This window comes from Perca fluviatilis, chromosome 17 (assembly GCF_010015445.1).
Source record: "Perca fluviatilis chromosome 17, GENO_Pfluv_1.0, whole genome shotgun sequence".
Taxonomy (NCBI): Eukaryota; Metazoa; Chordata; class Actinopteri; order Perciformes; family Percidae; genus Perca; species Perca fluviatilis.
The window spans coordinates 30,038,354-30,053,250 of record NC_053128.1 but is presented as its reverse complement, the minus strand read 5'-3'; the positions used below and the strand labels follow the sequence as shown (position 1 = coordinate 30,053,250).

Genomic DNA, 14,897 nt, shown 5'->3' with positions numbered 1-14,897 from the left:
GGTCAGTCTGACCGCATCGTGCACTGTTTCCAGTCGGAACTATTTTGGTAACGCGCAGGTGGAGCCGGCGCAGCAACAGCTGCATCCGGTTTGCACTCTTGCACAGAAGTTTGCAGCTCTTGCGGCTTTTCTTTCCCGCTAACTTTCTTCAGAGAATGAGACCCGTTACGGTAGACACCTGAACTTAACTACGTCGTAGCATTTTATAAATATGAACTGCTATTTTATGGTAATTAGCTTTATAAAAGTGAGCTAGCTTCAAAGAAGTGACGGGGGACGTATGTCAGGAGTGAACAGAGCTAAATGTCAACATTAGCTTGACACGAATTCTATGTTTAGTTTTGTATACGAGATATGGACTCGACATGTATGCAGGATTCAGCTGTGATGGTTGAACGTCTTATGTAACATCAGAGTTAACCATGGTGCCGTTAAAGAGAAGAAAGGTCGTCTCCTCCGGTGCTGGGGACACCGGGAGCGACCGCCCCGGTGATGAAGTACCGACCAGGTTCCCGCAGGTTGTTCTGTTTCTGTTGGAGAGAAGAATGGGAGCCAGTCGAAGAGCTTTCCTCTCTCAGCTCGGCCGAAAGAAAGGCTTTCAGGTGGAGGAGCGGTTCAGGTAATGTATATACTTTAACCCTTGTGTTGTCTTCCCGTCGACCAACATGCAACTTATTAGGTTTTTGTAGAGATGGTCCGATACCAGTATCGGTATCGGCTCCGATACTGCCTAAAACGCTGGTATCGGGAAGTACTGGAGTTTATGCACCGATCAGATACCACGTAATAAAGCCCTGAAGAAAATCTACGTTAAAGTAGTTTATTTAGGATCTTTTTCCGTTATAACTGACTGTTAAACTGGAGAATAAAAGAAAGTTCTGTGTCACTTGTGTCACTTTTCCCGATTGTTCCGGTGCCTTACTTAAGAGAACCTTGGCAATCCAGCGACCCTTGGGTTCCCAACCCAACTCCCTACAGACTTAGCTACTGCCACTGTCACATGTTGGATATTGTGTCTTTTTTTCCCCCCCAGTGAGAGAGTCACACATGTTATCTGTGAGAACAACTGTGGTGATGAGGTGCGGACGTGGCTGCGCTCGCAGGTCGGGGGTCGAACATCCGCTCAGCTGCTGGACATCAGCTGGTTCACAGAGAGCATGAGGGCAGGACGTCCTGTAGAAATACTGGACAGACATAAAGTACAGGTAAATTTTTTTAAAGATGATTTTGTGGGCATTTTAGGCCTTTATTAGACAGGGCATCTTGAGACGTGGAATGGGAGGGAGGGAGAGAGAGAGAGAGAGACAGACAAGCAGCAAAGGGCCGCAGGTCAGAGCTGAACCTGCAGCCGCTGTGGTAAGGACTGAGCCGCTGTACATAAGGGCGCACGCTCAACCAGGTGAGCTATCCCGGCGCCCGAGCTACCGGTACATGTTACTTTCCTGAACTAACTGCCACTGCTTTTCTCTGCTCAGCCGCTGACTCACATTTATCACATGTCAAGGTCCATTGTTCTTTATTCGTCATGTGCAGAACAATAAGAGAAGTAGTCGCTGGCCATGAAAGGGTTCGGTTCTTAGGCCCCAAGCACCGTAAACAGTTCGCATTTAATAACCAAAATACAACCCAAAACGCACAAGCAAAAGCAACTAATCTAAGACACAAGAAGAAGAAAAAAATTGCAAGTTAAGATATAGGGCTAAAATACAAACAAATGAAATATGAATGAAGGGTTAAAGGTTTTGTGAAACTGTGCGTGTAAAGTTGGGCTGTGCTCAAAAATCTATATCGAGACGTACTTCTCACTGCTGAGTGTATCGATGCAGAGGCTAATGTAGTGATATGTGAAATGTAGTGATGCCAGTATTTGAAAATGAAAAATGTTGAAAGTATTTGATGCAGTTCACAGTAAAGCCAATAGGTGGCAGCAAAGGCCAATGACGTTACACGACAGCACTTGTCTCATTTAAAAACATACATTCATTCGAGCATGTTAAGTTTAAATGTAAGAATATTTCATTTATTAATAACTGGAAGATCTCTGTGGGCCTGCATGTTAAGCGGTTAAAGTTGTGTGATTGCTGTTATACAGAGTATATCCCTTAGTACATTCATGTGGATCTTTTATTTAGCATCTTTTCTTTTATTGTCCATATTATTCATGTGGATTTCTTATTTTATCATCCTGCTTATGTGTGTGATGTCTTTAAGCATCTATCTATCTATCTATCTATCTATCTATCTATCTATCTATCTATCTATCTATCTATCTATCTATCTATCTATCTATCTATCTATCTATCTATCTATCTATCTATCTATCTATTCCTCTGTGTCTTCCAGGAGCAGCAGATTGATGAAGAGGAGGTTGTGGCGTTCTCTGTACCAAGCTACGCCTGTCTGAGAAGAACCACTCTGGACAACCACAACCCCGTCCTCACCGTAATGCCCCCCCTGCAAACACAAATCTCATATCTGTCACCCACAACTTTAACTTTGAGTTATTGATATAGCACCTTTCATGCAAGCATGCAGCCCAAAGCTAGCCTCGTGAGACCGTCCTGATCTCACAAGCTCCAGTTTTCCACTTGCAGATCAGTCTGGCATCTTGAGATAGAGAAAATTTGGAGCCGTTCGCCAAATGACCGACCAATCAGCGTTGGTTTTGAGGCGGGTTTAGGTGTGATGCAACGAGAAGCGACTGTTCAGTCTAAACAACGTGGCGTCTTCCACGGATGAGATGAGCGTAGCTATCGCAGCAAGTTTGATCTGAATTAGAAAGTATTCCTTCATTGAAAGAAGAGCAAAAAACGGCACTGGAGGCTTTTCTCAGAGGAAAAGATGTTTTTGCTCTTCCTCCGCCTGCGCAAGACTTTGATCTGATTGTTGATTCGCCTTCACCAACATAGGTGATGATAGACAGATGGATTATCCAATCAGCTAACCAGGATTTTCGCCTTCCCAAAAAAGTTCAAGTAAATTTTTTTTTATTTAGCCCAAAATGCTTCACAGAAAAAAATTGACAAAAACACAAAATGAAGACTCAGATGAGGAAAATAAAACCGTAAGACAATAAAATGTTAGTCTCGCATTGCCAGACCTTCCTCCACAGTGCTGCGGAGGAAGGTCTGGCTAGTTCCGACGGAGCAATGGCGCCTCTGCAAAATAGCCTCGGGAAGGAAGAAGGAACTTGTTCTGGTGGAACATTTGTACGTTCAAAAAATGGTTTTAGTCGTGCAACAGAAAAGATCTGAGGAGCAGTTAACCATAATCCTCATAAATCGACCGGAGGTTAGAACGCCAACACAGAGACAGAGGAAGGAGACGGACATCTGGGTGTAAAAACCCAAAAATAATTTTCCCGGCAGCACCGGAGCAATCCCGGTCGTGGACATAGACTGATAAAAAGTTACAACCAACAGGGTTAAAAAATGATTTAAAAAGCAATTATTAACACTTATGAATAATGCAATAACATTACCCCAAAGCCAGATTAAAAAGAAAACTCTTTAGTTTCTTTTTTAAAAATACAGAGAATGGGTATTAAAATATAACAGAGGCAGTGAGTTCCACAGTTTTAATTATTGTTTTAATTTGATTTAACCTTTATTTATTCAGGGAAGGTTCACTGAGAGGCAGCCTCTCTTTTGCAGGAACGCCCTGATCACATTCCCCCAGTTCCACATTCATACCTGGAAGCTGCCCAGTACAACCCCAGTCTGATCTGCTGAGCCACTGAGCAGCTCCACTGGAGCCGTTGGAGGTTAAGGGTCTTGCTCAAGGGCACCTCAGTGGTGGTGATGAGGGAGGGGACAAGCGCTGCTCTTTCACTTTCCCCCCACCCAGATTTTATCCTGTTGGTCTGGGGGATTGAACCAGTCACAAGCTCGCTTCTTAAAGTGATGGTTCGGAGTAATTTCACCCTAGGGTCCTTTTGCACCATGACCTCGAGCCAAACACCCCCGCAGTTTTTCACCTGGGTCTAACATTGGGAGCGCGTAGCGTAGAGTAGCTAGCAGCTGAATAGCTTAGCTTAGAGGCTAATGGATCCGGTGTCTCTTAATATTACCCCACTAATAATGCCAAAATGACAAAGGTCACACTAGTATATATGGTTATGCACTATAAAACGATGGATTGAAAGTTTGTAAGTACACCAGAAGTTTATGAAATAACACTTGCCTGCGTTTTGCCTCTGCTGTTGTTGTTGTTGTTGTGAGACGATGCTTAGGACGCCTACAAATTACTAACAAAAGAGATGCAACAAAATATTTTTAGTTTAACTTATTTTTAAAGTAAGTGCTGTAGTATAACTAGCAGGAGACAAGTAATAATTGAGGTAAGTTTGGAGACATTACCTTATTTAATCATTAAATTAATAAATATTTTTGTTGCATTCTTTCGTGTAGTAATTTATAGATGTCCCTAAGCACCTTACTGCCCGGTAGTAACAGCAGCAGCAGCAGCAGCAGAGAGCAGAAGAGAGCAGGCAGTGTTCATAAACTCTGGTGAACTTACAAACTTTACAATCCATCGTTTTTGGAGTGCATAACCCATTTGTACTAGTGTAGACGTTTGCATACTTCGGCATATTAGTTGGGTAATGTTAGAGAGACACTTCGATCCATTAGCTCTGCGCTAAGCTATTCAGCTGATAACGCTACTTAGCTAACTCTCCCAATGTTCGACCCCAGGTGAAAAAGCTTCCTGGGGGTTTTTCCCAGGTCATGGTGCAGGGACCCTAGGTGAAACACTCCAACATCACTTTAAGCTCTAGGCCACCACTGCCTCCAAGGTTAGGGGCGTATAAACAGAATGCACTTTCCCTGCTTTTATGGGGACACGTTAGGAACATTTAAAAAGAAAAGCAGTGGAGACCCCCCTTGGTGATCTGGCTGGAACATCAAATAAAAGACAATCCCTGATGTGTGCTGAAAAAGAGAGATCAAGAAAACGGAGAGCTTGAAAGATGCGTTTTCTGTCTCAGGATGCGCTGTCGCTGCTGGCTGAAAACGCCGAGCTCAGTGACGAGGACGGGCGAGGCGTTGCGTTCCGGCGCGCCGCCGCCGTGCTGAAGGCTCTCCCCGAACCGGTGACGGGCGTGACGCAGCTCAGAGGGCTTCCCTGTCTCGGAGGACACTCGCTCCGAGTCATCAGAGTCAGTAGAAAATGTCCTTTTTTTTTTTTTAATCTACTTTATCCCACTCAAAGAAGATCTTGTGATCCATTTTTATTCTTTTTTACTTGAAGGACATTCTGGAGAATGGAGCGTCAAGTGAAGTTGAATTTACAAAGCAGTCTGAGCGGTTTAAAGCACTGAAGGTGAGTCAGCAGTTTTACTCATAAATTGAGTACTATGTTTTACGTTGGTGGAGTTCCGGGGGTTATTTCTGAGAGTCGATTGAATCTTGGATAATAATGTTGTTAGTTGTTTTTGAATGGGAAAATGTCATCCACGTGAATCGTGTAGATCTGAAGAGTTTTTATTTTGGGGGGTGTCCGAGACCCTGTGCTAATACCGCAATTAACGACCGTTATCTACCGGACCGAATAGCAACGCAGATTTCATGGCCTCTTTTAGGTGCCACTTAAATGCCTGCGCTTCTCTCTGATGCTCCGAAAACGGACGGTAGAGGGAACTGAAACATCGCCACACGGGACGCTAGTTAACACTACGTTTATCGGTGTTTTTTTTGCCCCCAACGCAGCGCTGCCTGGAAGGCGCCGTTGGGAGGCACTGGTTATGGTTAAGGTTAGGGTTAGGTGCCTTGAAGGCAGCGGTCACAGCGCTGCCTGGAAGGAGACGCTGGGGCCAAAAAACACCATCGAGCTAACACTACACTCGACTAGAGGTGTGAATCTTCACTGATCTCCCGATTCGATTACGATCATCATGTCAGCGATTGAATTGGATTCGATATCTCGATGCATCACGATACGTCAAATACATTTTTCTATTAAAACCATGTAGGATATTTAATTCAAAAACCAAACAATACTAAATAAATTGGATACATAAAACTATACAGCACTGGAGCACATGGCACCTCCTGAATGTGCAAAACATAACAAGAAATGTTGTTAGGCCTACATTATATTGTAAACAGAAATAATCGATTATGAGCCGGCCGATTATCGATGCAGCATCGTCCACGTCCACGATTCGATGCGTCGATTATTTGATTAATTTCAACACCTCTGCACTCGACAGCAGCTAACGTTAGCCTACCGTTAGCTAGCAGCTGGAGTAAACACAGTTACAATGCTGACCGCTAAACGGTGTAAAAGTGTCTGTATTTCACTGGAGAGAATTGTAACACCAAGTCTGTAGCTGCACCCATGTTGCATTCACTTGAAACAATGATGTGTCCCCTTTTTCAACCCTGCTGAGTTTGCAGGTATGTACTTGTTGATGTCACGATGTCTGTTTCAGGTTTTAACGGGTATTTTTGGAGTTGGAGCAAAAACGGCAGAGCGGTGGATCAGAGACGGCATACACAGCCTTCACCAGTTGCAGGAATCGGGACAAACGCTCAATCGAGCGCAACAAGCAGGTGCGTGTGTTTATGCGTGCGTGTGTGTGTGTCTTGATTAGGGTTGGGTATCGTTTGTTTTTTTCGATTCGGTGCTAAATCGATAATTTTAAAACGGTGCCGGTGCCTGAACCGGTACTTTTCAATAAAGTTAAAAAAAAAAAAGAAGAAGAAAAAAAATAAGGGTAGTAAACAACAGTCAGTGACTTGTTTATTGCTAAGGCCATGGTCAAAATTAAAGATTTAATAATAATGTAATAACTATAACAATAACAATAACTTATTTCACCAGTAAATTGCTGTTGAACCCCAGATGGGAAAAGGGTATTTTACAATTACTGTGAATGCACCACGAGGCTACCTGTTTTAAGTGAACGCACCGTCTGTGTTGTTTAATTCCGACCATATAAACATAGTACTACTAGTACTACTAGTACTACTACTGTATATCTATGATTTGCGACAACGGCAGCAGCTGCTGCGCTGCTGAACAGACTGTTACATCGCGCTGTTGAAGTCCTCCACAGTGAAATACAGTCACACTTTACACTGTTTAACGTTAGCTGTCAGCATTTTACCGGTGTTTGATCCAGCTGCTAGCTAAAGGTAGGCTAACGTTACGTGCTGTCAGGTGTAGTGTAAAGTCAAGCACCGAAATGAGGCACCGAAACTTTCGTTCTTATTCGGTCTCGTTACTACCGTTTACGTCGGCACCGGTTCCCTATTGGCACCGAGTTTCGGTACCCAACCCTAGTCTTGATGCTCATGTCTGTTTTTCCTCCGGTGTCTCTCTGAATGAACAGCGTTTCTTCTCTCAGGTCTGGAGCACTACGATGACCTGAAGCAGCCGGTCACGAAGGCGGAGGCCGACGCCATCGGAGAGATCGTGGAGGAAGCTGTCGTGTCTGTGTTACCCGGGGCTCAGATCACTCTGATCGGAGGATTCAGGAGGTACAACAGCAAAGCACTCACTCGCTCCGCTGGTAGGATCGTCAAACTATAATATACAGGGCTCGTACGTTTTGAAAAAAACTGGAAAAGTTATGGAATTTGAAAAATGCAAATTCCAGGCCTGGAAAGGTTTTGGAAACCTAAAAAGACCCGGAACGTTTTGGAAAAGTCATAGATTTTCTTTTTTAACACACAGCATAATAATATGTCATTAATAAATGTATTTTCGCATCGTCTTAACCTCAGCGTTGTATTCGGGGAGCAATATGATGAATCCCACTATGAACCACATAATTTATTCATTTTATAGTTAAACCTCTGAGGGTAAATTTTAACACAGATTTGTATTCTTATTGTACAATGTCGACTGACATTTTCAGGAACACACAATTTGCCGAAAAAGTCATGGAAAAGTATTTGTTAAAATGCATATGAACCCTGAATATATATATATATATATATATATATATATAGAAAATATTAATAGCTCGCCCCTCCCTCCTCCTCATCCCGTCCCCTCCCCCTCCCTTCCGCGCACTAACCCCCACCCCCAAGTCCTTCTTGTCTGTTATTGGCTGGAACACTGTTTGTTATGTTTGGTGGTGCAGGTTGGCGCAGTTTGTTTTTGTTGGTGTTTGTGGAGCCTGGGCTGTCTACAGAGACAGAGTTTTTTTACAGTGTGTTCAGGGGACAGACAGCTAGCAGATAGTGAGGAGATGTTTTTTTACAGTGTGTTCAGGGGACAGGCAGCTAGCAGATAGTGAGGAGATGTTTTTTTACAGTGTGTTCAGGGGACAGACAGCTAGCAGATAGTGAGGAGATGTTTTTTACAGTGTGTTCAGGGGACAGGCAGCTAGCAGATAGTGAGGAGATGTTTTTTACAGTGTGTTCAGGGGACAGGCAGCTAGCAGATAGTGAGGAGATGTTTTTTACAGTGTGTTCAGGGGACAGACAGCTAGCAGATAGTGAGGAGATGTTTTTTTACAGTGTGTTCAGGGGACAGGCAGCTAGCAGATAGTGAGGAGATGTTTTTTACAGTGTGTTCAGGGGACAGACAGCTAGCAGATAGTGAGGAGATGTTTTTTACAGTGTGTTCAGGGGACAGGCAGCTAGCAGATAGTGAGGAGATGTTTTTTACAGTGTGTTCAGGGGACAGACAGCTAGCAGATAGTGAGGAGATGTTTTTTACAGTGTGTTCAGGGGACAGACAGCTAGCAGATAGTGAGGAGATGTTTTTACAGTGTGTTCAGGGGACAGACAGCTAGCAGATAGTGAGGAGATGTTTTTTACAGTGTGTTCAGGGGACAGACAGCTAGCAGATAGTGAGGAGATGTTTTTTACAGTGTGTTCAGGGGACAGGCAGCTAGCAGATAGTGAGGAGATGTTTTTTACAGTGTGTTCAGGGGACAGGCAGCTAGCAGATAGTGAGGAGATGTTTTTTACAGTGTGTTCAGGGGACAGGTAGCTAGCAGATAGTGAGGAGATGTTTGCTGTATGTGACAAAACATGTTGTAGCCTAAAAAACGCCTGACATCGCTTAGAGAACCTTTAAATTGAACTTGGTGAACCTGCAGAAGCCCTGGAGGTTGAGCGCTTTAGCTTCGATCTGCTTAAAACTCTCCAGGTGGAATCCTAGATACAACTGCAACAACTGTGTAAGAACGTATCAGGTTCTTTTAAAAGTCAAAAGTACAAGTTTGGGTGCTTCCTGCATTTTTGTTACTGAAACACAATCTGCATCTTAAAATAATTCTCTTTTTTTTTAATCTGGGTTCGGTAATTATGGCGAGGCGTTTTATTCTTTAACGATTAAGAGTTGGTGACTCTGACTGGGTTCTTCTTCGTAGCAAAGGCAGCCGAGACTCATGGGTACTGTAGTATTTAGAGCTGTCACCAAAACTGAGGGACAAATAAAAAAAGACAAACCTATTAAGAGTCCGGTGTTGAGTTTATGTTCAGTAAAATACAACTGAGCGGATAGTTTAAAGATTTCTTTAAAAAATAAACTTAAAATGGGAATACACAATGGAGAAAGACACACAGCTTCTCCCTTATCCATCCTCCAATTTCATGTAGAAATGATCTTCAAACTGTAACATACGCATCTCTCCAGAGGGAAGCTGACGGGCCATGATGTTGACTTCCTGATAACCCACCCAGAGGAGGGCCGAGAGGTGGGACTGATGCCTAAAGTCGTGTCCTGGTTGGAATCCCAGGTAAAATTGTGAGGCAGCGGCTATTTTAATAGACACTTTTTAATCTATATTTACACTAGCCAGACTCAAACTGCACAAACGTGTTAACGACAGAGTTCTCTCTCTCCAGGGTTTCCTGTTGTACCAGAAAACGACAAGAAACTCGTACCTGGAGGCTAAAGACGGTCCCGCTCGGCCCCCCTCCAACATCGACCGCTTCGAGAGGTGTTTCTCCATCTTTAAACTGGCCGAGGCGGAGAAACGAGGAACAATGCAGACAGAAAATACACCTGAGGACACGTGCAGGCTCGCTGCCCACTCGCAGGCTACAGACGAAGGGCCGCAGCGGACGAAACCTGCCGGCGGACGCAGACGGTGGCGAGCCGTGAGAGTGGACCTGGTGGTCTCTCCCATCAGCCAGTTTGCTTTTGCTCTGCTGGGCTGGACCGGATCCAAGGTGGTCTTTCAGAAATGAGCTAGGATAAGATGTTCCTCAGTGGATAATACTCCCACTGACCGACCCCTTATGGCGCTTTTCCATTACATGGTACCTACTCGCCTCGCCTCGATTCTACTCGCCTCGACGCGCTGTGCGTCCGTTTTCCATTGCAGATTTTAGTACCGCCTCAGCGTGGCTGGTCGTCATAGCGACTGCCGTGGGCGTGGCTTAGTAGCTTGCTTTTCCCATTGACGTATCCCCGACTCGTTTCCTGGTTCTCCGTCTCCGTAAACAACATGATATCAAAGAGATGGTTAACGTTTACTGCTCCAGATTTCCCACCGTGGTCAGAAAGAACAGGGGAGACACTTTGTTTCTCTCACGTATATACGACTCTAGAGTCGCTACTCGCTGCGGAGATAATCGCCGTCACTCTCTCGCTTCTCCCTCGCTCACCAGCTCCCCACACACACACACACACACACACACACACACACACACACACACACACACACACACACACACAAGTATAAACATCAGGCCACTTGTATGCTACGGAGAAAGCTCTGCGTGGAGCTTCCGGCAGCAAAAACCACCGCTGGCTAAACTATTTAAAAATGCCGTCTCTCGCTAGCAATGCAGTGATCAGTGACGATTCTTTCCGACCAATCAGCAGCCTGCAGGGTTTCACGTCACCGTTTCGGCTCGCCTCAGCTCGCTTGGAACCTCGACTGAGGAGGTACTAAAAAAAGTATCTGTTAGCAGGTACCAGGTACTTTTTTTCGTAATGGAAAACCAAAAAAGGCGAGTAGAGTAGAGTAGAGTCGAGAAGGTACCATTTAATGGAAAAGCGCCATTACACTCTTACACCCCTTACCCTCCTTACCCTCCTTACCCTCCTTACCCTCCTTACCCTCCTTATAGCCAGGACACACCGACCAGACGGCCGACCGTCGACAGAAAAGCCAGTCGAAACGATCAGTCTCCCCGAGTCGGTCCAAAAAGTTCCTCAGAACACACCGAAGAGACGAGACGTAATATGCCTCCAAAACAGCAGGCGGCGCTTATCTGTATTGTCGCCCAAAAATTGAAAACCGGCAGCTGATTGGACGAACGCGTCACATGGGTTTGTTTTCTCCGGAAATTCACGTGTCAATTCACTTGTTTCTGAAAACATTTTAAGCGAGAAATAGGGCGTGTTGCAGCTGCTGAATCTGTCTTCATTTCAGCTCAACAAAGGTCAGTTTAAAAGGTCTTCAGTCAGATTTTGAGAGACTCTAGTCACGCTCATCCCGCTCGCCATTTCCAGGTGAGTCCCGACTGCCCTGCCGCCGACCGAACACGTCAGGTCGGCCAAAATGAACGCCGGCAGCCCCCCCCAGACTGACGACGGCACGGGACACACCGAACAGACTCGAGCCAGACTGTCCCACGGCCGATTTTCGGCCCTGTGTGTCCATGAGGACCAAATCCTCACACCATAAAACCAGTTTTCCCCCTCAGCAGTCAGCCTCACCAACGAGGCTCGGGTCACTACACTCGCACTAACCTTCATCCTGCACTTAAAGCAACACTAAAGCACTTTTCCCTCTTCGGTCCCCCTACAGGTTGGAAGCGGGATTGTCCATTACCGCTGTTTGCCAGATCGGGTAGCGGATCTGTAGTTCGAATGAGACATAATGAGACATTATGAGACATTATGAGACATAATGAGACATAATGAGACATTATGAGACATTATGAGACATAATGAGACATAATGAGACATTATGAGACATTATGAGACATAATGAGACATAATGAGACATAATGAGACATTATGAGACATTATGAGACATAATGAGACATAATGAGACATTATGAGACATTATGAGACAAAATGAGACATTACGACAGCGGTAATGGACAATTCCGATACCAACCTGTAGGGGGACCGAAGCGGGAAAAGTGCCTCAGTGTTGCTTTAACATCTGCCCATTGCATATACTATATATTCTTTGCAATTTTGCACTCCACCCATTAATCCTTTTCCATCCAGTTACTTTGGATATATATATATATATATATATATATATATACACACACAGTACAGGCCAAAAGTTTGGACACACCTCATTCAATGCGTTTCATTTTCATGACTATTTATGTAGATTCTCACTGAAGGCATCACAACTATGAATGAACACATATGGAATTATGTACTTAACAAAAAAGTGTGAAATAACTGAAAACATGTCTTATATTTTAGATTCTTCAAAGTAGCCACCCTTTGCTTTTTTTATTAATAAGGGAAATACTTCCACTAATTAACCCTGACAAAGCACACCTGTGAAGGTAAAACTATTTCAGGTGACTACCTCATGAAGCTCATTGAGAGAACACCAAGGGTTTGCAGAGTTGTCAAAAAAGCAAAGGGTGGCTACTTTGAAGAATCTAAAATATAATATATATATATAATATGATATAATATATATATTTCTGTATTTATTGTTTATTTTATATTAATGTTTAATATGTTTGTATGTTTGTTTGTGTATGCAGCACCTTTCACCAACACAAATTCCACATAAGTGTTACTTATTGTGGCAAAAAACATTCTGATTATTCTCTGCAGTTGTTTGAGAGAGAGCTGCGACGCTGGGCGGGGCACGAGAAGGCCATGTCTCTGAGCAGCCACGCTCTGTACGACAACAACCAGGTAAACACTCCTTACATCAGCTTTTGTGTGTTTTTAATTATTTTTTTTAAATGATGAAAACACATGTCCGATATTATTTTTTATTTATGACACAATTTCAATACTTGTATTATTGAATATGGTTCCTTGACTTACATGACCTTTTAGCTTAGGTTGTGCTGATTTTAGGGTATAAAGCATTTGAAGATACTCCCAAGAAATGACATCGCAATGAGCAAAAATGCCAATGTAGTCACCGGCGGACCATTTCTACTGCGAGTTCAAAGGGTTAACACATTTTTTAATCTGTCTTTTTTTGTCTTTTATGTCTTTTCATTCTTCTTACAGGGTAGATATCTGAGAGCTACGTCCGAGGAGGAGATATTTACTCATCTTGGTCTGGAGTACATTCCTCCGTCAGAGAGAAACGCCTGATGACCTCCGACACGCGTGGAGCAAGCAGGTACCAGCTGAGGTTCATAACCTGCACGCAGAACTGTTAACGGAGCCGCCAAGTGGACCTTCACACTCCCTCCTCAATCCTAAATAACTCGTCTTTGAGTTTAACCCCTCTGAGGTCTGAGGGCATTTTCACATAGCTTCTTAAATTTAACTTGTTAAGGTATTTGCATATAACTGATCCCCAGGTGTGACGCCAGTGTTTCACACACACAGACTAATTTGTGGCGGTGCGCCGCACTATCAACACCGGCCGCCGCATATTGCATTTCGTTATAAATAAAAAAATGTAACGCTATTTAAAACATGCAGCTCATTCGTTCAGCTGTATTTCCTGTCCCTGCTCTCCTACGTCTCTCTGTCACTTGCATCTCGCTCACACGCACGCACACACACACACACACACACACACACACACACACACACACACACACACACACACATACACACACACACACACACACACACACACACACACACACACACAGATACACACACAGATACACACACACACACACACATACACACGCATACAGATACATACACACACAGATACACACAGACACACACAGATACACACACACAGATACACACACACACAGATACACACACACACACACACACACACACACACAGATGCACACACACACACACACACACAGATACACACAGACACACAGACACACACACACACACACACAGATACACAGACATACACAGATACACACACACACACACACACACACACACACACACACACACACACACACACACACACACACACACACACACACACACACACACACACACACAGATACACAGATACACACACACACACACACAGATACACACACACAAACACATGTGATCCACTTTCCTGGTTTTAGTGAAATGCAGTAAAATGCAGTTGGGTTGTCGAGGTCAAAACACGATTTATAGCAGCTGTGAATCAAATAAACTTATTATAAATAATCTTATCTCATTTTTTTTTTACTCCACATGTTGAGGATGAGGACCAGCCTGAACCGGAGGCATCAGTCTGAAACAGAGCTGAACAGTCCCTCCAGTGGAACCAGTTATGTTATTAATTTGTTTACAATATTTTCAGACTTCAACCAGTGAAAGACAGGGTCAGGGAGAGAAAGAGAAGGAAGAGTAGGAGAGGAGGACAGCATCCAACAGCGTGTCCTCCTCGGTTTTCGATACGTGATTGTATGAAAATAAGTTTTTGTCGAACGTTGTTTTGGACGGGCCGGTGCGTCTTTCGTCCTCGGAGGGTCGAACCCTCGCCAGACGCCAAAAACAAGTGCAAGTTTATAACGTCATGCGACATGATCTCACAACTTATCGGAAATCATTTCATCTTTCGCCGCATTAGAGCTTCAACGATGAGTCTTCACAGGCCTTCACAAAAAATTTGGCTCATTAACAATTATGTCTGCCAACATTAAAACCAGAGCCTATCGCACTGTATTACATATTTTATATAACGTAGCTTTTTGAACTTGTTTTTTATATGTTTTAATATTGTAACAGGTACTGTGTACCTTGGTATTTTACAGTGCTGTTTATATTGTAGTTATCAATTCGCCAAAGACTTGTTAATGTTTCTTTATGTTTGTATTTTATTGCTTCTTTTACAT

The 14,897-nt window shown here is 43.8% G+C and overlaps 2 protein-coding genes across 3 annotated transcripts in view; both read left to right on the top strand.

Moving 5' to 3' along the window:
• Positions 1-26: 26 nt before the first annotated feature.
• On the top strand, positions 27-13,691 carry polm (polymerase (DNA directed), mu). Of its 2 annotated transcripts, XM_039779721.1 has the most exons (11): positions 29-619; positions 1,034-1,205; positions 2,344-2,442; positions 4,988-5,158; positions 5,251-5,322; positions 6,434-6,554; positions 7,352-7,484; positions 9,598-9,700; positions 9,810-10,136; positions 12,733-12,816; positions 13,144-13,691. In XM_039779721.1, the coding sequence occupies exons 1-11, from the start codon at positions 423-425 to the stop codon at positions 13,228-13,230; spliced, it is 1,566 nt and encodes a 521-aa protein (XP_039635655.1). In that variant the 5' UTR covers positions 29-422; the 3' UTR covers positions 13,231-13,691. The 2 variants fall into 2 exon arrangements, 1 of the variants encoding a protein (XP_039635655.1); XR_005636692.1 differs by lacking the exon at positions 13,144-13,691 and having other exon boundaries at positions 27-619; positions 9,598-9,708.
• The window catches only part of ved (ventrally expressed dharma/bozozok antagonist), a 29,831-nt gene continuing 28,136 nt past the window's right edge, over positions 13,203-14,897 (top strand). Inside the window, exon 1 of the mRNA XM_039779728.1 lies at positions 13,203-13,258. The gene's annotated coding sequence lies outside the window, so the exon portion shown is untranslated. The remainder of the gene's footprint in view (positions 13,259-14,897) is intronic.